Below are 27,546 nucleotides of genomic sequence, written 5' to 3' on the forward strand. Positions count from 1 at the left end.
GTGAGCTACAGCTCACTTCATCAGATGCTCATGCTCCAATAAATTGGTTAGTCTCTAAGGTGCCACAAGGACTCCTTTTCTTTTTGCAAATACAGACTAACATGGCTGCTACTCTGAAACCTGTCCTTTTGCACAGGGTTGCACTTTATTTCACACTGCACACTTCTGAAGAATTATTTGTGGACAGGAAGTCATGGTGCCTGCAATGGTCTTTGGGTTATTTCAGCATTTTGTTTTGTTAATGAATTGGCTGGCTTGGACAATACATTGGCATATGAGTGTCAGGAAATAAAGGAAGAGTCAGGAAGTTGTATCCAAAGATTTTAAATAAAATATCAGATTCTTTTAAAAGCAACAGCAAATAACCAAGAGCAAATCAGCACATAGGAAATAGACACAATGCCAATGTACAGCATTACAGTCCCTCATCACATCTCCACATCACCCAGTGCTGCAAGGATGTAGGTGTGTAAGCCATCCCTTGTTTCCCTTGTTCACCTGGACCCAACCTCTGTGATGACAGCAGGAGCGATGGAAGCTCCATAAAAGTGTGGGGAGCCACCGGCACCTAAACTCTGGCCCTGCCCTCCCCCACTACCCCTTTTCCCAATGCCCTGCTCCCACATCACCCCTTCCTCCTGAGCCCCCACCCTCACACCACCTCTGCCCCGTAAGGCCCTACCCCTGCTCACTCCTCTCTGCCCCCGCATCGCTTGCTCTTACGGCTTGTTAAAAGTTGGAGGGCATAGTCCCCCATTTTTAAAAGTGATGGGGCCATGGACCCCTGACTCCCCATTCCAGCACCCCTGGATGACAGGTGCACATTCTGGATGTCTGTATGGGACTGCAACCAGCAGTGTCTTTCTCCTTGCAGATGCTAGGCAGAGCACAGCAGACCACAGCCATATGGATGGCACTGGCTATGTTGGTGTCCAAATGGTCTGTAGGTGGCACCATATTGCCTTCAGCCTGCCAAATGTGCACTCCATGTCCCTAGAAATCCTAGTGCCAAACACGAAACTACAGCATTCATGTCAACACACGTGTATGGAGTACGGATCATGTGCAGCTCGGCAGTGTGGACTTTTACAAGTGGACTTGACTAATGTGTGCACATGCCTGCAAGGCAGGATGGAGCACACGCTGCAGTGTAGACACACCCTTAGCTACTAACCTGACCAGTGGCTAGAGTTCTCTTGGATTGCAGAGGCTAGTGACAGACAGGCTGCACAATCTTAGGACCAAGGAAATTGGCTTGTCTTCCTCCATCTCTGCTCTCAATGGCTCTTAAATCCAGGGACACCACCCCTCTCCCAGGTTTATAGAAACTGTGCATTACAGGCTCTGCAGAAACATTGGAGACCTCCAGCATCTTAGGATGAGGATGTGTGAGGCTAGACTGGCTGATGACAAGTGTCCCAGAGGGGTATTTCTTCCTGTGTCTCAGGGACACAGTCTGAGCTGTGATTGCAAATCCCAGACCCAGAGCCAAGGGTGGATTTTCTCCCCAGCAAAGGAAGCCGGTGGGAAAGTGAATATCAGTACCCCTTTATCAGCATCAAAAAATGCCACCTTCCCCACTTCATAGTCCAGAGAAACCCGGATCCTCTTGGGCACCTGCTTCAGGGCCAATGGGGAGCGAGGAGAAGTGACAGCGAGGTACTGATTCCCCCAATGGCCCACAGCCCAGATCCCCTCCTCAGTGCTAAATATGATCACTCCTTTCCTCCTCACAGACTCTCTAGCGATCCCCACAGCCCAGTATCCCCCATGTCCCACCTCCACCTCCCAGTAATGTCTCCCTGAGTTGAACCCCTCGTAGCCCAGCACACAACGTTCATATTCAAATCTCTTAGGATTGTCGAGGCAATCCAGCCATGTGAATAGCCGTTTAACACTTTTGCAATCCACAGACAGGAGAAGATGGGGATGAACTGTGTCTGGATCCAAGTCACATTCTCTGGGAAAGAAAAAATCAGAGCATTAAGGGCAGAGCTCAGCCCTGCGGGAGAGTTTGATCATGTCAGTGACAGAATCTGCCCCAGATGGAGTGTGACTTAGGGAATCGCCTTCCTCCAGAATTTACCAGGTTGGAATGGGGAGCAGCTCTGAGATCTCAGCACAGTGCAGGGGAGAGTCACTCCCCTGACAGAGATGTGTCAGTAACAGAGTGAAGGGATCAGCTGGGCCAGGCCTCAGAATCAGGGTCTATCCCCTCCTGGCCCCACCTCTCCCCATGGAGGGGACTAGTATCCCTGGGGGGACACAGCAGATTATATGAAGTCAAGAATATTGACACAGCTCCCCCCGCCCACCCGAAGTGCTTTATTTCCAGCATGAGTCCTTTTGTTTCCCAGCTGCTTCCTCCTTTCAATGTGATATGGGCCTCCTCACTCTCCTCCCCTCTCCAAATGCTGGATCTCTGACATGCTCCTTCCTCAGACAGCAACAGGCCACATGGGGCAAGGACTTGACATGCCTCAGATTTCACTGCTCAGCAGCAGGTCCCGTTTCTCCCAAGGGCGGCTGCTCTGGGGAACTGCACTCACCCTCCTGTTAATTGCTATCATCTTCAAAACTGCTCATCATCCCACCCTTCCCTTCCCTTCCCTTCCCTTCCTCTCCTTCCCACCACCACCTTCACTCCCCCACCCATCTCTCCTCCACTGCTCGCTCTGGCTCATGTGCAGGAAGCAGGATCTTCCTCCCCTACATTTTATTTCCTCACTTACCCCAGCCCCTCTAGCTGTAATTCTAGTCAACACTTTTCCCATCTCCATCATCATGGTATCTAAACACCAGACACAGAATTCAGTTGCTCCTTGTCTGCAGAGCATAGCTCTGTCCCTCTCCCAGGCAGTGAGGGCTGAAGAAGAGTGAGGAGGAGACATGAGCAGGAGCAGGAAGGCAATTGATGGGAAGACAGGGCAGGCCTTGGCCCTGGGGTAGCAGCTGGGCAGGGTCATGTTCCATTGTACAATGACTGGGAGGTGCTCTCAGAAAGCCCTTCAGGGGGCAGGGCACATGCAGACAGAGGAGTGGGAGGAGCTGTGTATGATCTGGATGCATTGTGCTGTGGCAGGACATAGGCATAAAACCTGCCTCACATCCTGATGCGCACCAACATACAGGATGCTTGTGAGGTCTGCCCTGAACTACTCACTGCTGCAATCAAGGAGAAGGTGCAACATTTTCTTATGAAAGGTGATGGACATTGATACAGTATGATCTTCAATTACCTTTTTCCAGAGGGGCAGCAAGCTTTCTCCAGCCTGAAACCAACCACATAATCAGAGATGAGAATTCCCCAGAACAAATTCTCTAGGATTCAATAGGGTACAGAATGGTACACTGAGGGAAAAAATAGATTTATAATGTCTATCAGATGTTTATGATAAAATAAAGAATCAGAAACACACCTAGATTGTGTAAGTGCTTCTCTCACAGAGGCTACACCTTTAACACACTCTTTTGTATTATGTCAGGTTCCATTAACTATGCAACTGTCAAAAAACTTACGATCTGATTTTTCAACGGACACATTAGAATTAGGATGCAAAATACCTGGTCAGAAAAGCCTGAACCTGGTCCCACCGAGGTCAGTGAAAAATCTCCCATCTATTTCAGAGGGAGCAGAATAGAACATATATGTGCAGCAATCGTGAAAAGATGGCTGCACGTGCTTAACTTTACAGATCGGAGTCACTCCACTGAGTCCCATGAGTTCTACTCAGATACAGCAAGTCAAATCTGAAAGCTAATCCTAATTTTTGAATTAAAAGTGTTTTTCTTGACAAATTGCCTTTTTCAGAAACAAACATTTTTCTTCAAAACATTGCCAATTTAATTTCAATTTTATGACAAAGATCCACTTTCCACTTCTTTTCTGCACTATTTCTCAGTACTGTCAGGATCAAAGTTAAATCGGACAGCTCCTTTCTTTTCAAATCCCTTATATTATTTTGTTTATTCTGTGTGACATTGATCAGCCTTACCTCTATTCCACATTTTTTAAAATCGAAATTGAAAAAAGAAAAACAACCTCCCCCAAGAAATAAATAATCAGAAAAACAACCCTGCCCCCCCAAAATCAATCAACCTAACAAAAAAGCTAAATAAACGTCAACACCACAATGACGACAAAACACTCTGATCAGTATACAAGTGTGTGCAAAAAATAGAAGCAAAAGAAGACTTACCAAGCTCTGCAGTAAGTTTCCCTAAAAATGTAGAGAAATAAATATTCATTATTATATCCAGTTTTATCATCCAGAGCTTCTATCCCCCTGGATACACAGTTGAAAGGCTGTATTCTCTATGTATGAAATTCACACTATCGGTAAAGAGGGCAGTCTCTGAGTTATGGGAGTGTTGGGCAGAGAGATGTTACAATTGACAATACTTAGCTGTGATGATTCAAAAAGGGCTTGGTTTTAAACCTGAAAGTTGCTAGGAACTTTTTCCTCCCTGGAATAGATGCATTTATTTACTTCCCTAGCATGGGGTGTTTCTGTAGGGCCCAGCACTATAGAGCTCAGGTGCACTGCACTTTGTTAGCAAAAAGAGATTTCAGTAAAGATACCACACGCAGGACACAGAGCAACTCTGAAGCCTCGCAATGGCCAGTGTACTCACTTTGATCTCAGCTGCAGCTCCTGCACATCCCCTATCTGGAATCTACAAAATCCTGGCCTGGCAGCTTCACTCCCATTTCTCTGCCGACCTGATACTTGTCATGTGACAATGGTAAAGCTCAACAGAGTCATTTTCTATATCACTGACCAGATCATGTTGTTATAAAAAGGAAACAGAGCTATCCCTAAAACTCCTCAGTCTCTATCTCCATTTCTCCCTGTACTTCACTGTCCAGCCCCAGCTTCTGGCTTCCTGCCCAGATTTATAGTACATATAGCCACACACACACACACCTCTTTCTCAGCAGTTGTTGACGTTATTTTGGCAGGTGTTAATGGGATTTTGATCCAAAGAGGATCACAGACTTTGTTAAAGCCAAGCATCTGCCTTCAGGTTCAGTAGAAAGAATCATTATGGCCTTTTGTGTTGTGATCCAGCTAGAAATAATGAAAACTACTGCCCAGTGCACTGGGCACAAAGCCAACCCAGGTAGATTAACAGGGCTATCACTGATAGTGAACTCAGGGGCTAAAAGACCGTGTGTGTGTGTGTGTGTGTGTGCGCGCACGTGCGTGCGTGTGTGTTTGTTGGAGGTAGAAAACCAAAAGAAACCTGGCAAAGGAGTTATGGGTGTGAACGGAAGCAGATAGGGCTCCTTGGGCACAGACCTCACTACAGTGGAAGATTGGGGATTTTCTGAGCAAGGAAACTGTCTGCTGTTGTTGGTTTCTTCTGTGTTCTAGGATAAAAGACTTTCCTCTACATATTCTGTAAATAACAAGATGACACCAAGAATAGACCTAACTTGTATCTATCAGAAACAACTCTGCACAAAGGGGAAAAACTGATACCAAGCTGGCATGAAGCCCTTCCCCGCTGTGCAGGAGGGCACAGAGTCCCCCTTGTCTCCCACTTAATGTCACCTCCTGCAGGAGGGGAATTTCACCCTCAGTGAAGATACATCTTAAATCATGTTCTCTATGTTCTCATCTCCTACCTATTGAATTATCATCAATACATTATTGTGATATTTCATGTGAGTTTCAAGTTGGTGTTCCTTTATTACCAATAATCACAACAACAAAAATTAACAGCAAACAACTTCATAGAACAGTTTCTATTAGGAGAAAACATTTGAAAAGCAAGTTGTTTAAGAATATTTACAGTTAATGTAGATTGAAAGAAATGTTTTCATTATATGAATCCTTAGCACCTCGATAAACATTAAATTTTTGTTTTACTAATCATGTGACTACATTGGAGTTCAATATCAAAGAGTGAGTATTTCCAAGTTGTGAAAGTTCTGAATTCCCAGCAGAATTAGAGCCCAGTCCTGCTTCCTGGCATATCCTACATATCCAGCAACTTTGTTGGGAGCTTTAGGGGTGCAAGGAGTGTAATTTCAGGCCCTAATATTATCAACTGTATTGTTCTAGGACTTGTGCATTTAGTGCTTGATCCTTCACTCCCTGAAGTCAATGACAAAGCTCTTATTGATGATAGTGGTGTTTCTGGTTCTAAAATCTCTCCCATAATAAATAATAAATAATAAATAATAATAATAATGAGGAGACAAATTTGTGGAAAATTTTACTTGTTGGAGGAAAGATAATGACACCAATGTCGGTATCACATTTCCCAAACAAATAAATAAATAAATAAATAAATAAAATAAACAGCGATAAATAAAAATTATTACTAGAAAATATGAATGGCCATACTGGGTCAGACCAAAGGTCCATCTAGCCCAGTATCCTGTCTTCCGACAGTGGCCAATGCCAGGTGCCCCCAGAGGGAATGAACAAAACAGGTAATCATCAAGTGATCATCCCATAGCCCATTCCCATCTTCTGGCAAACAGAGGCTAGGGACACCATCCCTGCCCATCCTGGCTAATAGCCATTGATGGACCTATCATCCATGAACTTATCTAGTTCTTTTTTGAACCTTGTTATAGGCTTGGCCTTCACAACATCCTCTGGCAAAGAATTCCACAGGTTGACTCTGCGTTGTGTGAAGAAATACTTCCTTTTGTTTCTTTTAAACCTGCTGCCTATTAATTTCATTTTATGAGCCCCTAGTTCTTGTGTTATGAGAAGGAGTAAATAACACTTCCTTATTTATTTTCTCCACACCAGTGATGATTTTATAGACCGCAATCATACCTCCCCTCAGTTGTTTCTTTTCCAAGCTGAAAAGTCCCAGTTTTATTAATGTCTCCTCATACGGAAGCTGTTCCATATCCCTAATAAATTTCGTTGCCCTTTTCTGAACCTTTTCCAATCCCAACATATATTTTTTGAGATGGGGTGACTACATCTGCATGCAGTATTCAAGATGTGGGTGTACCATGGATTTACACAGAGGTATCTATCCCTTTCTTAATGATTCACAACATTCTGTTTGCTTTTTTGACTGATGCTTCACATTAAGTGGATGTTTTCAGAAAACTATCCATAATGACTCCAAGCCCTGGTCTACACTAGGACTTTAGGTCGAATTTAGCAGCATTAAATCGATGTAAACCTGCACCCGTCCACACGATGAAGCCCTTTCTTTCGACTTAAAGGGCTCTTAAAATCGATTTCCTTACTCCATCCCTGACAAGTGGATTAGCGCTTAAATAGACCTTGCCGGCTCGAATTTGGGGTACTGTGGACACAATTCGACGGTATTGGCCTCCAGGAGCTATCCCAGAGTGCTCCATTGTGACTGCTCTGGACAGCACTCTCAACTCAGATGCACTGGCCAGGTAGACAGGAAAAGAATCACAAACTTTTGAATCTCATTTCCTGTTTGGCCAGCGTGGCAAGCTGCAGGTGACCATGCAGAGCTCATCAGCAGAGGTGACCATGATGGAGTCCCAGAATCGCAAAAGAGCTCCAGCATGGACTGAACGGGAGGTACGGGATCTGATCGCTGTATGGGGAGAGGAATCCGTGCTATCAGAACTCCGTTCCAGTTTTCGAAATGCCAAAACCTTTGTCAAAATCTCCCAGGGCATGAAGGACAGAGGCCATAACAGGGACCCAAAGCAGTGCCGCGTGAAACTTAAGGAGCTGAGGCAAGCCTACCAGAAAACCAGAGAGGCGAATGGCCGCTCCGGATCAGAGCCCCAAACATGCCGCTTCTATGATGAGCTGCATGCCATTTTAGGGGGTTCAGCCACCACTACCCCAGCCGTGTTGTTTGACTCCTTCAATGGAGATGGAGGCAATACGGAAGCAGGTTTTGGGGACGAAGAAGATGATGATGAGGAGGAGGTTGTGGATAGCTCACAGCAAGCAAGCGGAGAAACCGGTTTTCCCGACAGCCAGGAACGGTTTCTCACCCTGGACCTGGAGCCAGTACCCCCCGAACCCACCCAAGGCTGCCTCCTGGACCCGGCAGGAGGAGAAGGGACCTCCAGTGAGTGTACCTTTTAAAATACTATACATGGTTTAAAAGCAAGCATGTGAAAGGATTAATTTGCCCAGGCATTCGCGGCTCTCCTGGATGTACTCCCAAAACCTTTGCAAAAGGTTTCTGGGGAGGGCAGCCTTATTGCGTCCTCCATGGTAGGACACTTTACCACTCCAGGCCAGTAGCACGTACTCGGGAATCATTGTACAACAAAGCATTGCAGTGTATGTTTGCTGGCGTTCAAACAACATCCGTTCTTTATGTCTCTGTGTTATCCTCAGGAGAGTGATATCATTCATGGTCACCTGGTTGAAATAGGGTGCTTTTCTTCAGGGGACACTCGGAGGTGCCCGTTCCTGCTGGGTTGTTTGCCTGTGGCTGAACAGAAATGTTCCCCACTGTGAGCCACGGGGAGGAGGGAGGGTTGAGGGGGTAGCCACGCGGTGGGGGGAGGCAAAATGCGACCTTGTAACGAAAGCACATGTGCTATGTATGTAATGTTAACAGCAAGGTTTACCCTGAAAGACTGTAGCCACTGTTTTATAAAATGTGTCTTTTTAAATACTGCTGTCCCTTTTTTTTCTCTGCCAGCTGCATGTGTTTCAATGATCACAGGATCTTCTCCTTCCCAGAGGCTAGTGAAGATTAGAAAGAAAAAAAACGCACTTATGATGAAATGTTCTCTGAGCTCACGTTGTCTCCCACACTGACAGAGCACAGAGGAATGCGTGGAGGCAAATAATGTCAGAGTGCAGGAAAGCACAAAATGACCAGGAGGAGAGGTGGCGGGCTGAAGAGAGTAAGTGGCGGGCTGAAGAGAGTAAGTGGCGGGCTGAAGAGAGGGCTGAAGCTGAAAGGTGGTGGCAGCGTGATGAGAGGAGGCAGGATTCAATGCTGAGGCTGCTGGAGGATCAAACTAATATGCTCCAGAGTATGGTTGAGCTGCAGCAAAGGCAGCTGGAGCACAGACTGCCACTACAGCCCCTGTGTAACTAACCACCCTCCTCCCCAAGTTCCATAGCCTCCACACCCAGACGCCCAAGAACGCGGTGGGGGGGGGTCTCCGGCCAACCAGCCACTCCACCACAGAGGATTGCCCAAAAAACAGAAGGCTGGCATTCAATAAATTTTAAAGTTGTAAACTTTTAAAGTGCTGGGTGGCATTTTCATTCCCTCCTCCACCACCCCTCCTGGGCTACCTTGGTAGTCATCCCCCTATTTGTGTGATGAATGAATAAAGAATGCATGAATGTGAAGCAACAATGACTTTATTGACTCTGCAAGCAGTGATCGAAGGGAGGAGGGGAGGGTGGTTAGCTTACAGGGAAGTAGAGTGAACCAAGGGGCGAGGGGTTTCATTGAGGAGAAACAAACAGAACTTTCACACCGTAGCCTGGCCAGTCATGAAACTGGTTTTCAAAGCTTCTCTGATGCGCACCGCGCCCTCCTGTGCTCTTCTAACCACCCTGGTGTCTGGCTGCACGTAACCAGCAGCCAGACGATTTGCCTCAACCTCCCACCCCTCCATAAATGTCTCCCTCTTACTCTCACAGATATTATGGAGTGCACAGCAAGCAGTAATAACAGTGGGGATATTGGTTTCGCTGAGGTCTAAGCGAGTCAGTAAACTGCGCCAGCGCGCCTTTAAACGTCCAAATGCACATTCTACCACCATTCTGCACTTGCTCAGCCTGTAGTTGAACAGCTCTTGACTACTGTCCAGGCTGCCTGTGTATGGCTTCATGAGCCATGGCATTAAGGGGTAGGCTGGGTCCCCAAGGATACATATAGGCATTTCAACATCCCCAACAGTTATTTTCTGGTCTGGGAATAAAGTCCCTTCCTGCAGCTTTTGAAACAGACCAGAGTTCCTGAAGATGCGAGCGTCATGTACCTTTCCCGGCCATCCCACACTGATGTTGGTGAAACGTCCCTTGTGATCCACCAGAGCTTGCAGCACTATTTAAAAGTACCCCTTGCAGTTTATGTAGTCGCTGGCTTGGTGCTCCGGTGCCAAGATAGGGATATGGGTTCCATCTATGGCCCACCACAGTTAGGGAATCCCATTGCAGCAAAGCCATCCACTATGACCTGCACATTTCCCAGGGTCACTGCCCTTGATATCAGCAGATCTTTGATTGCGTGGGCTACTTGCATCACAGCAGCCCCCACAGTAGATTTGCCCAATCCAAATTGATTCCCAACTGACTGGTAGCTGTCTGGCGTTGCAAGCTTCCACAGGGCTATCGCCACTCGCTTCTCAACTGTGAGGGCTGCTCTCATCTTGGTATTCATGCGCTTCAGGGCAGGGGAAAGCAAGTCACAAAGTTCCATGAAAGTGCCCTTACGCATGCGAAAGTTTCACAGCCACTGGGAATCGTCCCAGACCTGCAACACGATGCGGTCCCACCAGTCTGTGCTTGTTTCCCAAGCCCAGAATCGGCGTTCCACCACATGAACCTGCCCCATTAGCACCATGATGCATGCATTGGCAGGGCCTATGCTTTCAGAGAAATTTGTGTCCATGTCCTGATCACTCACGTGACCACGCTGACATCGCCTCCTCACCCAGTATCGCTCTGCCAGGTTCTGGTGCTGCATATACTGCTGGATAATGCATGTGGTGTTTAATGTGCTCCTAATTGCCAAAGTGAGCTGAGCGGCCTTCATGCTTGCCTTGGTATGGCATCCACACAGAAAAAAGTCACGGAACGATTGTCTGCCGTTGCTCTGACGGAGGGAGGGGCGACTGACGACATGGCTTACAGGGTTGGCTTACAGGGAATTAAAATCAACAAAGGGGGTGGCTTTACATCAAGGAGTATTTCAGGCAGGACTTCACGGAGGGTTCCAATAAGAAATGGTGCACCTAAGTAATTGTTCTTATTGGAACAAGCAGGTTGGTCTGGCCTCTGATTGATACATGGCTAGATTTACGTTGCTGCACCTTCTCTGTGAGTGACTGCAGTGTGACCTAGAGGAATGAGTCCCCTAGACGGGGCGGGAGGGGGGAAGCGAATGAGTACAAAACAAATCTAGTCTTTTTCTTGTTTTGATCCACTCCATCTATCTTTTACATCTTTGGCTGGCAGCAGACGGTGCAGAAGGACTGCAAGCCATCCACATCTCATGGCTGCTCGGCAGGAGATGGTACAATAGGACTGCTAGCTATCCTCATCTCTTGCCTGCCCGGCAGAAGATGGTACAACAGGACTGCTAGCAATCCATATCGCCTCCTGCTCACCATAAGATGGTTCAATAGGACTGACTGCAGGACTAAAGAGAATGACCTGGTCAAGTCACTTCTAATGTAGTCCCTGCACCCATGTCTGCCCAGGTGCTCCTGGCCGACATGGCCAGGAGCACCTCGGACATGACGATGACGGCTACCAGTCCTATTGTACAGTCTGCTGCCACAAGGCAAGGGGTTGCTGCTGCTGAGTAGCAATGCAGTACCACGTCTGCCAGCACCCAGTAGACATACGGTGACGGTTACCTGAGCGGGCTCCATGCTTGCCGTGGTATGGCGTCTGCACAGGTAACTCAAGAAAAAAGGCGCGAAACGATTGTCTGCCCTTGCTTTCATGGAGGGAGGGAGGGAACGGAGGCCTGATGATATGTACCCAGAACCACCTGCAACAATGTTTTAGCCCCATCAGGCATTGGGATCTCAACCCAGAATTCCAATGGGCAGCAGAGACTGCGGGAACTGTGGGATAGCTACCCACAGTGCAACACTCCGGAAGTCGACGTTTGCCTTGGTACTGTGGAAGCACTCCACCGAGTTAATGCACTTAATGCACTTAGAGCATTTTCTGTGGGGACACACACACTCGAATATATAAAAACGATTTCTAAAAAAACGACTTCTATAAATTCGACCTAATTTTGTAGTGTAGACATACCCTAAGCAAGTGATTTTTAAGTCAGGAGAAACTTGTGGTATGCAAGACAAATCAGACTCCTGAAAGGGGTGCAGTGGTCTGGAAAGGTTGAGAGCCACTGCCCTATCTCATCTCACAGCCTGGGACGTCTTCTCTTTTCACTTTTCTCTAATTTTATGTGTCCCGTTATATATAAATGTGAAGGCTCAGCTGGTGTAACTCAGTGAAGTTCCTTTGCAAGGACATTTCCATACAAAACCATTATTTTTTGTTGCTTCTACATTTTTCATGTTACTTTTTAGTTTTTCAGATGTAGCCTTACTGCTTTTATTAGAAGAAAATCTTGCATTATATTTTCCTTTATAATGTTTACCTTTTATTTTAAATAAATAAATAGTGATACCAATGAAACATGCGAAAATCATCAGGATCACCGACAGAGCCACCATCCATGGATTCGCCTTTGGGAAAAAGGCAGCTGTAAAAGAAAACCCCAGAGGGACTCACATCACTCTGTAAGTAAGGGCAAAAATCAAAGGATTCCACATCATATAAAGCTACCTCCAGCAGGAGTAGTCTAAAACAAAGGTGGAAATACAGCCCTGTCTGCAGTGCACAGAGCACCAGAAACCTATATTACAAGGACTCCAACCAACACAGGCATCAATTCACAGATCAGCGTATGAATCAGCCTGGTTTAATTCACTGCTGTTGTTGCACAAAGAGACAACCTTGTCCAATGCCTAAAGCACTGGCTTCAGACTCAGGAGACTGAATTATGTTCCCCACACTTCTGGTGCCCTGCTGTATGAGCTTTACTATGTCATTTCCCCTCTGTTGCTCTATTTCCTGTCCAGTCTTTTGCTTGTCTTGTTCATTTAGTTTAGAACTATCATAGTTTATTTGTACAGTGCTCAGCACACTGGGGCTGCAATCATGGGCGGTGCGTAATGGAGGCTTGGGGAGAGGCCAGAAGCGGGAGTGCAGTGGCGGATTACCGCACAGACCCACAGGGCCTATGCCCAGGGGTCCTGGCCAATTTGGGGCCCCCGGAAAAATCCCCACTGCTACAGCCTTGGGGGTGGAGGAGCTCTTACTCCAGGGCCACAGTGGGGACACAGAGCCTTTCTGGACTCGGGGTGGCAGCAGACAGGGTGGAAAGGAACAAGCGGGGTGTGGGCCTCGGGAGAAGAGGTGGAGTGGGGGTGGAATGGGGGCAGGTTCGTGGTTGGAACAGGGGCAGGCTCACAGGGGAAGGGGTGGAATGGGGTGGGGCCACGGGTAGGGCCTTGGGCGGAATGGTGGAACGGGGGATGGGCTCTGGGCTTGGCGCTCTGGCCAGGGCCAATTGCTCTGCTGCAGTCCCGGCCGTGGGTGAGAGCTCAGCCCCAGCTGGGGCTATGCTCTGAGCCCCTCCTCTCCATGGTCCCAAAAGAGCTCTCAGGCAGAAGCAAAAGCAGAAGCTCCCCCTGCAGTTCCCAGCTGCCTCTCCTCATAGTCACAGCTCCCAGCTTGCCGGCTCCGGCAGCTGTCACACAGGGCGACACCATGTGACCAAGCAGGGCCAGCAAATCCTGGCAAAAGTCTGGGGGAGCATGTGACCCCATGTGTCCCGCCGTGTCACCACTGCAGGGAGGAAGGTCTCGGGTTTCAGCCCCACTCCTGAAGCCCCAAGCCCCAGCAGGTGCTTCCCATGGGGCTGAAGCCCTGAGACCCCCCTCCCCACAGATTTGAAGCCCCAAACTCCTGCAGTCATGCCCCAGCTCTCAAACTTCTGAAGATTGTCATATGTGGCTTGGAGAGTCAGTAAATTTGGCCACCTCTGCTATACAGTATAGGTGGGATCTTCAAAAGTGTCTGAATTATTTAGGAGCATGAGTCTTGTTGACTTTCAGGATACTTTTTGAAAATTCCACCATTGGTTTGTTTCTTTTGTAGGGTTTTTTGTCTAAATATCATACTCTAGCCTTCATTGCTATTGATACATTTTAATGTAGTTAACCAATCTGCTGTTGTATTTTTTCTGTTGCTGATCACAGTGTGTTGCTTTGGTGGTAACTGACCTGATATATAAAATAATGTTGATTCCTTTTTTCGGTTGGTGTGGGTGCTCTTGACTACGCAAGACAAGTTCTGGTGTGAATTCTCTGTAATAACGATGGAATTTTCAATGTCAAACAGCTCATTGGCTTCTTTGGAATTTGTTTCAGAGAGCGATGGTAAATGCTGTCCACTGGCATCTCTCCACAGCACCTCAGGCTGTGGGTACCAGCCAACCGATCGACACACCACCCGGATCCCTCCATCCTGATAATCCTCAACAGAGATGTGAGGAGCAGTGCCTGAAGCTAGAGAAAATTAATAAATCAGTATTAATTTATGCACATGTTCAGCCTGGAGGATAAACATTTAAACTTTCCTTTTATTCCCTATTCTCATGGACTCAGGAAACAATATGAGCAAGAAATTATAATTATTTCATGGAGCGGGAAGGGAAAACTTTTTCCTTCACTAGTTTTCCATTCCAGGATCTACACATGGCAAAACATTGTATTTCATGATTTCATGAATCCGTTAGCTGGTAAATGATCTTAACACTAACGGATAAAGAAAAAGATTGAGAAAAATAAAAGTTATATTTCAAATGTACCTTCAGGTGAAATATCTCTTCTTTGATCATATACAGTCTGCTTTAGCTAGCCCTATGGGTACATGTCAAAGACAGAGGAGAAAAGTCTGTCCATGTCTGGTCAAGTTTAACCCAGAGCTCAGTATGTGTGGCTGCTCCTAAGCCCCTCTTCACTGGTGAAAAGCAGTGGAGGAGGAATGGGCTTTCACAGGAGGAATTGTTCTCCCTCCTTAAAGTTTTAGCAGCCTTCACCAGAATGAAACGAGATAGCACCAGAGTGACAAGGAGCCAGCAGAACACTAGCCACTCATTTTCAGACGTGGAGTAGCTAGTGTACCCCTTATCCAATGTACTTCATGTTTGGATGAAGAATCATTCCTCGCAACGGACTTGGGGAAATTTTTCAAAACCACCCAAATGACATAGGAACTTAAATCCGATTTACAAAAGTGACACACTGGAGTTACTGCTAGGAAATAAATTGAAGGTAACAGGAAATTTTGAATAGTAAAATGCAAATAAGAATCACTGAGAACGCTCTCCAAAGGAAATACAGGCACATAGAACTATAGGATTGGAAAGGAACTCAAAAGGTCATCTAGTCCAGCGGTTCTCAGCCAGGGGTCTGTGGCCCCACAGGGGGCTATGAGCAGGTTTCAAGGGGTCCACCAAACAGGGTCAGCATTAGACTTGCTGGGGCCCAGGGCAGAAAGCCAAAGCCCCCACCCTGCTGTGCATGGCTGAAACCTGAGACCCGTCACACGAGGTTGAAGCCGAAGCCTGAGCAAGGTAGCTTTGCAGGGCCCCCTGTGGTGTGGGGCCCTGGGCAATTGACCTGCTTGCTATCCCCTAATCCTGGCCCTGGCTTTTAAATGCAGAAAAACAGTGATTGTGGCACAATTGGACTGTAGAGTTTTTACAGCAAGTTGTGGGGGAGGGGGCTCAGAAAGAAAAATGTTGAGAACCCTTGATCTTGTCCACTCACCCACACTGAGACAAGATTAAATACTCCTAGGCCATCCCAAACTCGTGTCTGTGAAACCTCCTTCTTAAAAAACCTACAATTGCAAGAATTCCATGACCTGCCTAGGTTACCTGTTCCAGTGCTTAACTATCTTCATAGTTAGAAAGATTTTCCTGCTATGTAGCCTAAATCTCCTTTTTTTTCACTGCAGCATCATACTGTTGGCTCCATATTCACTTTGTGGTCCACTAAAATCTCCACATCCTTTTCTGCAGCATTGCTGCACAGACAGTTATTCCCATATTGTATTTGTGCATTTATTTTTTCCTTCCTACGTGTATTTCTCTTTGCATGTTTTTACTCAATTTCATGTTGTTGATTTCAGACCAATACTCCAGTTTATCAAGATCATTTTGAATTCTAATCCTGCCCTCCAAAGGGACTGCATCTTTCCCAGCTTGGTGACATCTGCACATTTTATAAGTGTACTCTCTACTGCATCATCTAAGTAATTAATGAAAATATTGAATAGTACCGGACCGAGGAATGACCCATGTGGGATCCCATTTGATACATCCTCCTAATTTAACAGCAAACAACTGATAACTACTCTTTGGGTTCAATTTTTTAATCAGGTTGTGCACCCACCTTCTAGCAATTTCAGCCAAACCACATTTCCCTGGTTTGCTTATGAGATTGTCATGTGGGATTGTGCCAACAGCCTTACTAAAAATTAAGATATATCACATCTATTGCTTCCCCACACGCTACTGACCTGACACCTTTAGTTCCAATTGGGCTTCTTCATAATCCATACCCTCTTGAACAAAACAGCTATACTGTCCTTCATCAGAAGGTCTGATATTGAAAATTCTCAAGGCAACATTTCCATCGGTGAGACCATCTTTAAAGAGCTCTGTCCTCCGCTGATATTCTGACATCTGCTGCCCATACTGGTCCTTTCCATCACTATAGCGATGAACAAATGGAGAGAGTTGGGACCGGAACCACGTCACCTCCATGTTCTCAGCGCTCATCTTGGGGGACAGGTGACAGGGTAACACAATCTCTTCTCCCACAGTGGCAATGACAGGCTGGTCAGGTCCAACCACTTTAAAACGAGCTAAGAAATGTACCAGGATACAAGGAAGATAAACTCAGAGAAAGCATGGGAAATTCATATACATTTCTTTAACAATACACACAAACAACAAGATCTATTTCATGTATTTTATATTCCATGGGGCATGAAATTATATATGGAGTTTACAAGAAATAATGCATTTCCACAACTGTAAATTATTCGCAAAAAGAAAAGGAGTACTTGTGGCACCTTAGAGACTAACTCATTTATTTGAGCATAAGCTTTCGTGAGCTACAGCTCACTTCATCGGATGCATTCAGTGGAAGTGAGCTGTAGTTCACGAAAGCTCATGCTCAAATAAATTGGTTAGTCTCTAAGGTGCCACAAGTACTCCTTTTCTTTTTGCGAATACAGACTAACACGGCTGCTACTCTGTTAAATTATTGTTATACCAGATGTAGGGTGAAACCTCATTGAATCTGGTGGGTGTAATAGCCACCCTTCATTCAGAATAAATGATAGAAGCAATGAAGCTCCTTTATGGAGTAAAGTAGCTGAAACTTTCAGAGCCACCACTCAAATTACATGCCATGTGCAAGTCTGGTCAAGAGCTGAGCTATGTGGGCATAGTGCAAATACAGAGGGATGGGTATTGCTTTGGTAGAGCTGTGTGCTTGTGTGTGAGAGCAGAAGCAGAGAAAAAACACTAAAGAAGCAGACAGAAAAGGCTGCAAAGAAGGGCCAGAGACAGCCAGAAAAGCACTTGAAGCATGTGAAAGCTAAGAGAGAACTTGTTGGGCAAAGTTTTGGTTGAAAGTGGCTTGGAATTGTGAGCAAAGAAATTGCCTCCTGCTGTTTGATTCCTACTGTGTTCAATGATGCGGGACTTTGTGTACATTCTATGTAAATAAAAAGGATTTCATCAAATAAATACCTGACTCCATCAGCAATTTCTCTTTCTAATGGAAAGAACCCATAAGACCCTGAATACTGGCTACCCACTCATGTCTAAAGGGTTAATATTATGTTTATGTAAGCAGGGTCTGAATGAATGCTTCCCTGACAGCTAGCTGGGAGTGGGAGAGACTCCCCGTGTGTTTATGTAAATACAATTTGTTCCTGCTCTGCTTACATATTCAACAGATGCAGAGGTGTCAAAGTGATCAACTTTAACTGGTGTTGGGTACAAATCACCTTAGTACTGAATGCAGGAGTAGTGAAATGCTGTTACCAATGTTGTAATTATTGTTGGAATACAGAGAAGCAGTACTGTGCTTAACCTGTCCCAAATAAGGGGGACCATCCTCAGTTGAAAGAACCTTGTTAAGCCAGGGGCTCAAATGTCAGCGCCCTGTGAAAGTAAGAGGGGTGGGGACAAGTATCCCAGTGAGAAGGCAGCACACCCTCACCAAGGGTCCTACCTAGACTGGTTCAACCTGTTCCTCCCCACAGGTCAAATAATAGCATTAAATAGGCTTCATTAGAACCCTCTTTGTTAATTTAATTGTTCGATCAGAGCTGAAATCATTTGTGGTGCGACTGTGTTTCTGCCCTGCCTGCTAAGAGCTAAAATTACTAAGAAACTGATGTGCAGAGGACACAGCAGAGAGGCAGATGGCAGCAGAAGGTGACTGACAGCTGGTGAATGAGTGGCTGTTGAGGCAGAGAGGCGCAACAAGCAGCCAGCAGGGCAGTGGCAAAGAAGCGTGATGAGTGGCTAGCAGGGCGGCTGGTGGAGAAGCAAGGTGAGCGGCCAACAGGGCGGCTGGTGGAGAGGTGTGCCAACAGCGGTGACCAAGCAGCCAGCAGGCTGACAGTGGAGAGGCGCGGTGAGCATGGTGAGCAGACATCTGGCAGGGTGGCTGGCAGAGAGGGGCAGCGAGCGAGTGCCCGAGCAGCGCTACAAGTAAGGAGCCTCTTTACCCCCTCTCCACACAAGGTGGGAGGTGAAGTCTGCAGATGCACCTCTGAACTCTGGGTCTGCACTAACCAAGGACAGCAACTGTGAGTGGGGTGCAGAGAAGGGTTGGGCATGTGAAGGGGGCTTTTGGGTTGCTGGACTTAAGAACCTGAGGGGAAAGGACACTGCCCAACCTACTTGGGGTTGGGTCGTTTACCCATGGTTTATTTTTATGGACCCTAGTTGCAGTGTTTTCCCAAATTAACACCCAGTTGCTTCCCTCCTTTTATTAAAGTTTCTTTTCTATACTCAGACTCTATGCTTGTGAGTGGGGAAGTATTGCCTCTCAGAGACACCCAGGGGTGGTGTGTAAATTTCCTAGGATACTGGGTGGAGGATTGAGCCAGTTCTGTGTTGTATCAACAGAAAGGAACCCCTAGATATTGAACATGGCCCTGACTGCTGCTGGCTCCACCAGGCAGAAAGATTATATTTTAAAAAATACTGAAATACATTCCCAGCACTTGTCATGGGGAGCAAGTGAGAGGATCACAAAATGTCCCCAACCCCAGTTACAGTGACAGGGTGATAAGGTTCAGTCACTCTACATTGTGCTCTGAAATGTGCCACAACATAAAAGAAAATTAACTCAGAGAGAAAAATTACTTTTCTTTTGCCTCCTCAGTCCTGTCAGCCTCATGCAGTAGTGTGCTATGCAAATAAAATAGGATTAGATCTGATAAACTAGGCAACGAAATTTGGAGGAAATTTTAAAGGGCTGGAAACCTGATCCCAATCCCATTGAACCAATGGAACAGTTCTCATTTACTTCAATGGGATTTGGATCAGCCCTAATGGGCTCTCCTTTTGTTGCTCAGGTTCACAGGCTGTGGAATCCATTAATCTCCAGAGGGCTAGTTTCAATTTAAGATAGTGCAAAGTGTAGCATCCTACTTGGTTAGCTGTGCTCTGCACATGGGACACTGTGTACCTGACCTCTGTGATATGCTCTTACTTCCAGTATATTTTGTGTGCACTTCAAAGCACTGGTTTTTGACATATGAAGCATTAAGTGGTTTGGGACCAGATTAGTGCCTCTTTCCTAATGTGATGTCCCAGAGACTGAGAGCAGATGGAGTGTCTGAGCTAACAACCCCATGGGTTCTAATGGGACATTTTCAATAAAGGGTCATCAGCTGTGTATCTCATTTACCCTCTTGTTCAACCTACTGACTTATAGTCCCCGCTCTCTCTAGGTGTTTGAGAAGGGAATGAGTGGAAGAGGACGTCAGTGCATTAAGATGAGTTAGACAGTTATTAGCCCTGAAGGTTTGGACAGGCAGTGAAGACACTTTTTAAAAAAACACTGTTGTTTCTATTTGGAATTTGGGTTGTTTTTTGTTTAGCCTTCTGTTTACAACTAAACATCTTACTGGGCATCGTTTCAAACCCCTGCTATTTATTTACTTAGATTTTTATCCTCCTTCAATAATAGAGTGTTATCCATTGCTGACAACTTTTAAAAACACATGCATGAATAAGCAAATCTAAAAACTATCCCAAGAACAATGCAACAACCCAGCAACAGGATAAGCAGAGCAAAATTGAATAAAGAAGTTGCCAATCTTGCTTTGTGGTTCTGTATACACACTGTAAGTAGTTCCATTGTCTTCAAGTGAAGCCCATTTGTAAGTCACTGTAAGCCTAGATAAATCATATAAGAAACTACAGAAAGAGATGGGATTCCTACCTGATTCCAACCTGTGAAGAGAACAAGTAATGAAGAAAATAATCAAATCAGGCAGAAAGCATCTGGCTGTGGTGCTATGGCAGAATGAGAGAACCTGCATCCTCATGGGAACTTGGTCTAGATAACAGGATGGACATGGAGAAAAACAAACAAACATCATAGTAAACAAAACAGTGATTATGAGATGCTGGTTATTGGATTTTGAGGGACAGAAGATCACAGAGGACACAAATAAAATGGGATATATGCATTGCCAAGTAAATTTATTGTGTTATGCAGTTAGAGCAACCATTCCATTAAAGTTGAAAACATGTTTCTATTATGAGTCCGAGTTTGTCCCATTCCCACCCAATCCACACTGCTCCCCACCTCGAGGTCGCTGCTTCCCCCACTCCTCTATATCCTGCTTCTCCCCTCTGGGTCCTCCCTGCCCAAAGGTTCCTGCTTTTCCTCAATTCCACTTTCCCCTCTCCAGATGCCTGCTTTCCCCAACTCTGGTTCCCTGATTCCTCTCTCCCTCCATTTTCCCCTCTCCAGGGGAGAGCCCTAATCACTAGGCTATTGACTAGCCTGAGATGGAAAAAAAAAAGGAGTACTTGTGGCACCTTAGTGACCAACCAATTTATCTGTAGTCTGAGATGGAGTTTTTTCAATCTTTCCTGGTGGATCTGTTCCACTTTGAGTAAATAATGAAATATTTATTAGAGCAGGAACTTGAACCTGAGTCTTCTACAGCCAAGAGGAGGGCTCTCATCACCAAGCCACCCTCTCTCCTCCACTGCAGCACTGCTGAACATATAATTTAATACAGAGTGGAACAGCTCCAGCAAGAGAGCCTGAGAAACAGAGACAGAGAAATGTACAGGCAATGAGCCAGAAAAGTCACAATACATTCAACTGCAGTGAGAGTCCTGGAGCTTCTTTTATTCCTTTGATAAATTCAGAACTTCTCTTCACATCAGCAGGAGATTTGCCATGGTTAACTCCAGCTGCTAGTTACTAGTTCTGCCTCACTAGTATACCATAACAGAAATATCCAAGAAAAAAAGCTCAGAGACATGGGATGCTTTCATGGAAGTATCTGAATGATCCTATTACATGCATTCCTCTTCCCCCCTTCTCCTTCCTCTCTACCCACTTCCTTCCTTCCCCATCTCTAGCCCTCTCCTCTGAACTTTGCTTCTATTCTTTACTTAACTTCATAATTTTTCTTTAACTAGTTGATTTTCCATAAGCAGATTTTGTTTGTAAATTGTTTAATGCAAATAACTGAGGTATATTTTGACCATTCATATTATATATATATATATATATAATTAAATGTTTCAAGTATGGCTAACATTAGGTAGCAAATGGTTAATATATCATGAGAATTTAATATAGTTTATTATGTTTGTTTTTTCTCTGTATATATTTATATTTTAAAAAATTAAAAAAACAAAACAAAGAAAATAAGACTCAACTCCAGGAGGTTTACAAGGAAAAGGTACCAGGAGGGGGATTGCCTCGGAGAGAAAATAAAATCACGCTGCTCTGTAGAACCTTGCTGATCCACAGATGCAAGGAGTCCCCAGGTCCAGCAATGCACTGGAATCATGAGGGGTTAGGGGGTAGATGTTCCCGGTACACTGGAAACATGAGGAGGGTGGGGTGAGGTAGATGTTCCCGGTGCACTGGAATCATGGGGGGCGGGGAGGGGGCTAGATGTTTCTGGTACACTGGAATCGTGAGGAGGATGGGGTGGGGTAAATGCGAGCAAAGCAGCTGTGTCCTTATCGTAATGCTCCAACCTGCCAGCAGCAGCAGCCAGAGCCCAGAGCTGCTTCCTGAGCCTGGATGGAGGGGCTGCCTCTGCTACTGAAATCAGGTTCAAAGAAATAAAAGTTCAAAGAAATAAAGCTAAGGGGAAGGGCGGGCATGAAATGGTTGATTTTCCCTGTGCAGTTTGTTGCTAGACTGAGAACTGAATTCCAGCATTGCAGTGACTGATCTGGTAAAGTTGTTTTAATTCATCGTGTCTGTATTTTCTGCAGGGTATTTTGCTGTAGTGAGATCAGACACATTTCAGCTTCTTCTGCTATCAAAAAGCTAAGCAGTTGGCTTTCCCTTTTAACTTTGAAAGAATCAGTGAAGGAAATAAAATGGTGCGAACCCACCCTTTGGCTGGGGCTCTTGATCTATTGAATTAAGCCTCCTTTTCCACAACATCCTTTCTGTAAACCCAGAGGCACAGTCTGACTTCTGTATTTGCAGGGTAGAGGGCTTAATAAGTACAGGTCTGACTTTGGATGCGCTCTGCAAGTCCCCCAGGAGTTCACCCGGCTGTGAACCAAGCAGCACTAAGGTGATAAGTAACAGTCAGCATGGATTTGTCAAGAACAAATCATGTCAAACTAACCTGATAGCTTTCTTTGACAGGATAACAAGCCTTGTGGATGGGGGGAAGCAGTAGAACATGGTATATCTTGACTTTAGTAATAAAGCTCTTGATACTGTCTCACCTGAGCTGCTCATAAATAAAGTGGGGAAATGCAACCTAGATGGAGCTATTTTAAGGTGGGTGCAAAACTGGTTGGAAAACCGTTCCCAGAGAGTAGTTATCAGTGGTTCACAGTCAAGCTGGAGGGGCATATCAAGTGGAGTCCTGCAGGAATCAGTTCTCGGTCCAGTTCTGTTCAATATCTTTATCAATGATTTATACAATGACATTGAGAGTACACTTATAAGGTTTGCAGATGATAGCAAGCAAGTGCTTTGGAGGATAGGATAAAAATTCAAAATGATCTGGACAAACTGGAGCAATGCTCTGAACTAAATAGGATGAAATTCAATAAGGGCAAATGCAGAGTACTCCATTTAGGAAGAAACAAACAGTTGCACACATACAAAATGGGAAATGACTGCCCAGGAAGGAGTACTGTGGAAAGGGATCTGGAGGTCATAGTAGACCATAAGCTAAATATGAGTCAACAGTGTAAAACTGTTGCCAAAAAAAAACAATCATTCTGGGATGTATAGCAGGAGTATTGTAAGCAAGACATGAGAAGTAATTCTCTCTCTCTACTCAGTACTGATTAGGCCTCAACTGGGTTATTGTGTCCAGTTCTGGGTGCGACATTTCAGGAAAGTTTTGGACAAATTGGAGAGAGTCCAGAGAAGAGCAGCAAAAATGATTAAACATCTAGAAAACATGACCTATGAGGGAAGACTGAAAAAACTGGGTTTGTTTAGTCTGGAAAAGAGAAGACTGAGAGGGGACATGATAACAGTTTTCATGTACGTAAAAGGTTGTTACAAGGAAGAGAGAGAAAATTGTTTTTCCTCAACCTCTGAGGATAGGATAAGAAGCAATGGGCTTAAATTGCAGCAAGGGAGGTTTAGATTGGACATTAGGAAAAACTTTCTAACTGTCAGAGTGGTTAAGCACTGGAATAGATTGCCTAGGGATGTTGTGGAATCTCCATCACTGGAGATTTTTAAGAACAGGTTAGACAAACACCTGTCAGGGATGGTCTAGATAATACTTGGTCCTGTCATGAGTGCAGGGGACTGGACTAGATGACCTCTCGAGGTCCCTTCCAGTCCTATGATTCTATGATTCTCTAATGGAGCTGCGCCATGCCCCATCCCTGATATTCCCCTTTTCAGCAATTAACCATGTTCAGCCACCAGATTATTGCTTGGACTTTCAATGGCTTAATAATAAAGCACAGAGGAGCCACATCTCACCATGTATTTCCCTGTGAGATTCTTTTAATCCTGTGGGAGGATGTGTGTTGGACCAGAGCAGAGCACATCATCAATTCTCAGGGACCACAGCCAACTGGAGTACATTAGAGCAGCCCCTAGGACAGCTTGATAATCAGGGAGCCAACACCAGTTCCCCCACTGTCCTCATCCCCCTCCCTGAGCAGATCTTGGCACCGCAGAGAATCTGGGCCTCCAGTTCAAAGAACTCTTCCTGTATAAGTGTCTCCATAATCTGGATGATGCTGGCCTGACTCCAAGGGGTGCTGAGTGCCTGCAACTCCTGCCGGCTTCAGTGGGTCAGACCCATGTGCCTGATTCTACAGCTGTGGTATGTGGAAGCCACACAGGACTCAGCAGGCCCAATCCTCCTCCAAGGAAACCAACATCTGCGGAGAGCTCACAGGGCTGGGCCCTATTTGTATAAAACAATTCTTGTTCTTGTTACACTGTCTCTCTGGTCAGTAAGTGAAGTTTGTTTTTACAAGTATTTTCAAGGGTTAATATGAAAAATAAAACTGATAATATGCATATTTCAATGCCACAGATTTTCTATTTATTATTTCTGGGTAATATCTGTATATTTGTTTCTTATCACTCCTTCCTCTGGATTTTCCCTTGTCTTGTAAATTAACTGTTACAGTAACATGCTTCAGTTTTTTACACTAACATTTCTTTTGCACACACAGCTCTGAGTGTTCACTTTCCAAGTTTGAGCTTAATCAAAACTAGTAAAAATGCACGTACCTTTCACTGCCTCATATTCCGCTGGAAGGTAAAAGACACCTTCAGTTAATGTTGAGTCACCAAAATTAATGGGCAATAGTCGAACTAAGAGTGACGTCTCCCGCACTGATGATACGAATGTTCTGAAAGATCTGTCAATAGGACGCTAAGCAGAGAAGAGCGCAGAGCAGAGCTTCTTATGGGGACAGGGACCCAAGCTGTCCTGTCCCAGCTGTTACATGTACTATCTTATACACCTCAGATACTGCACACATAAACCTGGACCAGAGAGCAGGGCTTGCTGGCTCCAAGTCACCGTTCCACGTCCCTCCCACACTGATCCCTGCAACCTCCTCCCCACCTGCCACTCTTCATCCCCCATCCTCTGCACAGACACACATGCCTTTAAGCCCCACCCCAGGCCATATCTCCACATCCCATGCTGGTCTGCTGCTCCCACTGCACATTATTATTTACATTCCAGTAGCATCTAGAGGTCGCACTCAGGGCTGGGCCCCACTGCGCTAGGTCCTGTACACACACGCTCAGGGCTGGGGCCCACCATACTAGGTCCTGTACACATACACTCAGGGCTGGGCCCCCACTGCACTTGGTTCTGTACACACACACACACTCCAGACTATAAAAAGACACAGTCCCTGCTCCAAAGAGTTTACAATCTAGGGTCCTGACCATGCAAAAGCCCAGGTATAATTTTACTCACAAACCTGCTTCTCTTCCCCACACCTCTCCAACTACTGCCCCATCTTCCCTTCCGGGTTGTTTCTGCTACCACATCCCCCACCGTCTTATTGTCCCTTCACTAAGACCCTCTGCCCCACCCAGCACCACACCAGCACAAGCTAATAGTCTTTGCCATTAGTCCCTTCACCATTCAGCCCTTCCCTGTCTGTCAAATCCACCAGCTTTACTGAGCTGTCAACACTGTCTTCCCATTGCATAGAAAACATTTTTTGCCCTCTTGGGCAAAATGGTAAGGGCTGCTCCTGGCAGGCTGGGTCACCCACCTGTCTGCTTCTCCCTCAAGCACCTCAGTGTTTTCTCCCCTTCCGTGCATGGAGAAAATGCCCCATCAATATTTGTAAAGCTGCTCCCTTATTCTCTCTTAAATCCCTCCTCCAAACACATATATGCTGTGGCCCCAGTAATCTCTCTTGTCTGGAACTGGCTGGGCAAGTGATGAGCTGAACTTTGGTTTCTTTTTATCATTACCTCGCTGCTTGCCCTCCCAACCCCTCACGTCCCTTGTGTTTTTCATCCCTCTGTTATAGCCTGTCTGTCATGCAAAGGGTGAGCTCCCTGGGGCAGGTATCTCTTTGTTATATGGAGTTTGTATGGACTGAAGGGAGACAGTGGGTGTGTCTGGGAGGCCATAGAAGAGGCTGAGCTGGGAACATCACAGAGGTCATTAGAGATTTTGGTGAGAGTGGTTTCAGGGGAGTGAATGGGGAAGAAGTCCTAGGTCTAGGACAGGAGCGGCAGAAGAATCCTAAAAGTGTGGGGCCCACCATCACCCCAACCATGGACCCTCCCCCTCACAGCTCTCATTCCCCCAAGGCCCCTCCCTCACAGCGCCCATTCTCCCATGGCCCCGCCTTCGCACCGCCCCTTCTTCCTGAGCCCCTGCGCTGCCTCTTCCTCCCAAGACCCCGCTCCCCGCTTGCTCCTTTGTGCCCCCTCACCCCATTACTTGTTCTTATGGCAGGTAAAAAGTGGAGCTCCATGGCCCCTTGGTGCCCCCTATTCCAGCACCCCTGTCTAGGATGGAACAGGAGGAGAGAAACTCCAGACTGTGATTGTAGACAGAGCGTTCATTGAGCTTAGCGGGAGAAGGGAGAAGGGACAGTAGGTAGAGAGGCAATTAGGATCAGGGATGGAAAGTTTTAGGATGGGAGAGACTAAGTGTCACAAGGTGGCTGGTCTTTTAAGGAGAGTTGGGGCCCAGTTCCACCCTGAGATTAATCAGCTGATGCTGAGGCCAGGGATCAAGTGATGGCTTGAAGATCTCCTGGTCCTAATAAAAGCCTGGCCAGCAAGTTCTTCAGCTAAGGGAGAGCTTCAGGGAGCAGGAAGACTCCAGGAGGAGACCCTGAGGCAGGGAAAAGAGCCAGTTCCTGTATGATTCTCAGGCAGACAGCTGGTGGGGTGCAATCTTGCAGGGAGGGGCTAGGCCCATGCAGAAGATCCCGGCTCAGGGGAAATGATGTCTGTTGTGCTGGGGAGCGGGGTGAGGTGGTTATAGAGTGATTCTCAATTAATATTTGATTAAAGTTGAACACCTTAAACAAAACAGACAGAGTGAGCCTCATACCAGAATATCCCATAGCCCAGTAGTTAGAGCACTGTCCTGAGAGTTGGGAGACCCCTGTTCAAATCCTTTCTCCTCATCAGCAGAGAGAGGGGACATCAACCAGAGTCTCCCACATTTCGGGTGGGTACCCTAACCCCTAGGCTAAAGGTTATAAGAGAGTTTTGCCTCCTCCCAGTCTCCCACCTCTGTTCTTTGTGTCATTGGGTGACCTCTGAGCATGTCTACAGGATCAGTCTTCATAGGTGAGACAGGTGCTCCTTCCTCCAGTTTGTGGGTCACTTTGGGGCTCAGGTGGGAGATAGGTGCCTAAACGTCTAGAGCAAGGCAGCCATGTATATGCCCAGAGGCAGAAACTTAGACACTGAGAGAATTTTTACAGCAGAGATTTCTGTCCCGAGTGAGTTTAGGCACCCACACAGTTATGCATCAGCCAAGAGGGGTCTTGTGGATCACGGTGCCTAAAACTAGGATTGAGATGCCTGTCTCTGGGTTT

The 27,546-nt window shown here is 46.1% G+C and overlaps 1 protein-coding gene across 1 annotated transcript; it reads right to left on the reverse strand.

The window, feature by feature from the left end:
• Positions 1–308: 308 nt before the first annotated feature.
• LOC311531227 (butyrophilin subfamily 1 member A1-like) lies at positions 309–25,962 on the reverse strand. Its single transcript, XM_084648443.1, is given in 10 exon segments — positions 309–1,949; positions 1,952–1,960; positions 3,240–3,272; positions 4,200–4,220; positions 12,295–12,399; positions 13,985–14,269; positions 16,290–16,637; positions 20,249–20,365; positions 24,743–24,873; positions 25,750–25,962. Coding segments are annotated over 10 exon segments (1,605 nt in total). The 5' UTR covers positions 25,800–25,962; the 3' UTR covers positions 309–1,443.
• Between the last annotated feature and the right edge of the window lie 1,584 nt (positions 25,963–27,546).

The sequence above is a fragment of the Lepidochelys olivacea genome, assembly GCF_965140295.1.
Source record: "Lepidochelys olivacea isolate rLepOli2 genome assembly, chromosome: 14".
Taxonomy (NCBI): domain Eukaryota; kingdom Metazoa; phylum Chordata; order Testudines; family Cheloniidae; genus Lepidochelys; species Lepidochelys olivacea.